General features: G+C 62.5%; 1 protein-coding gene across 1 annotated transcript in view; it reads left to right on the forward strand.

The window, feature by feature from the left end:
• HCFC1 (host cell factor C1) overlaps nt 1–475 on the forward strand; it is a gene marked incomplete at its 5' end in the record, with an annotated part of 18,078 nt that overhangs the window by 11,086 nt on the left and 6,517 nt on the right. Inside the window, 1 exon segment of the mRNA XM_027767571.1 lies at nt 26–468. Within this exon segment, the coding sequence (XP_027623372.1) occupies nt 26–468 (443 nt within the window).

The raw sequence follows: 475 nt of genomic DNA on the forward strand, positions 1-475 counted from the left end.
CTTTTTTTGTCCTCACCCCCCCCAGCCTGTCTCCCAGCCTACCCAGGTGACTCTGATCACGGCACCAAGCGGGGTTGAGGCCCAGCCTGTGCATGACCTCCCTGTGTCCATTCTGGCCTCACCTACCACAGCGCAGCCCACAGCCACAGTCACCATTGCCGATTCGGGCCAGGGTGATGTGCAGCCTGGCACTGTGACGCTAGTGTGCTCCAACCCACCCTGTGAGACCCACGAGACGGGCACCACCAACACAGCTACCACCACTGTCGTGGCTAACCTTGGGGGACACCCCCAGCCCACCCAAGTGCAGTTTGTCTGTGATAGGCAAGAGGCAACTGCTTCTATCGGGACCTCAACTGTTGGGCAGCAGAATGGCAGTGTGGTCCGGGTCTGCTCGAACCCACCCTGCGAGACCCATGAGACGGGCACTACCAGCACCGCCACCACCGCCACCGCCAACATGGCTGGGCCCGCC

Source organism: Tupaia chinensis, unplaced genomic scaffold (genome assembly GCF_000334495.1).
Source record: "Tupaia chinensis unplaced genomic scaffold, TupChi_1.0 Scaffold144326_1, whole genome shotgun sequence".
NCBI lineage: Eukaryota > Metazoa > Chordata > Mammalia > Scandentia > Tupaiidae > Tupaia > Tupaia belangeri.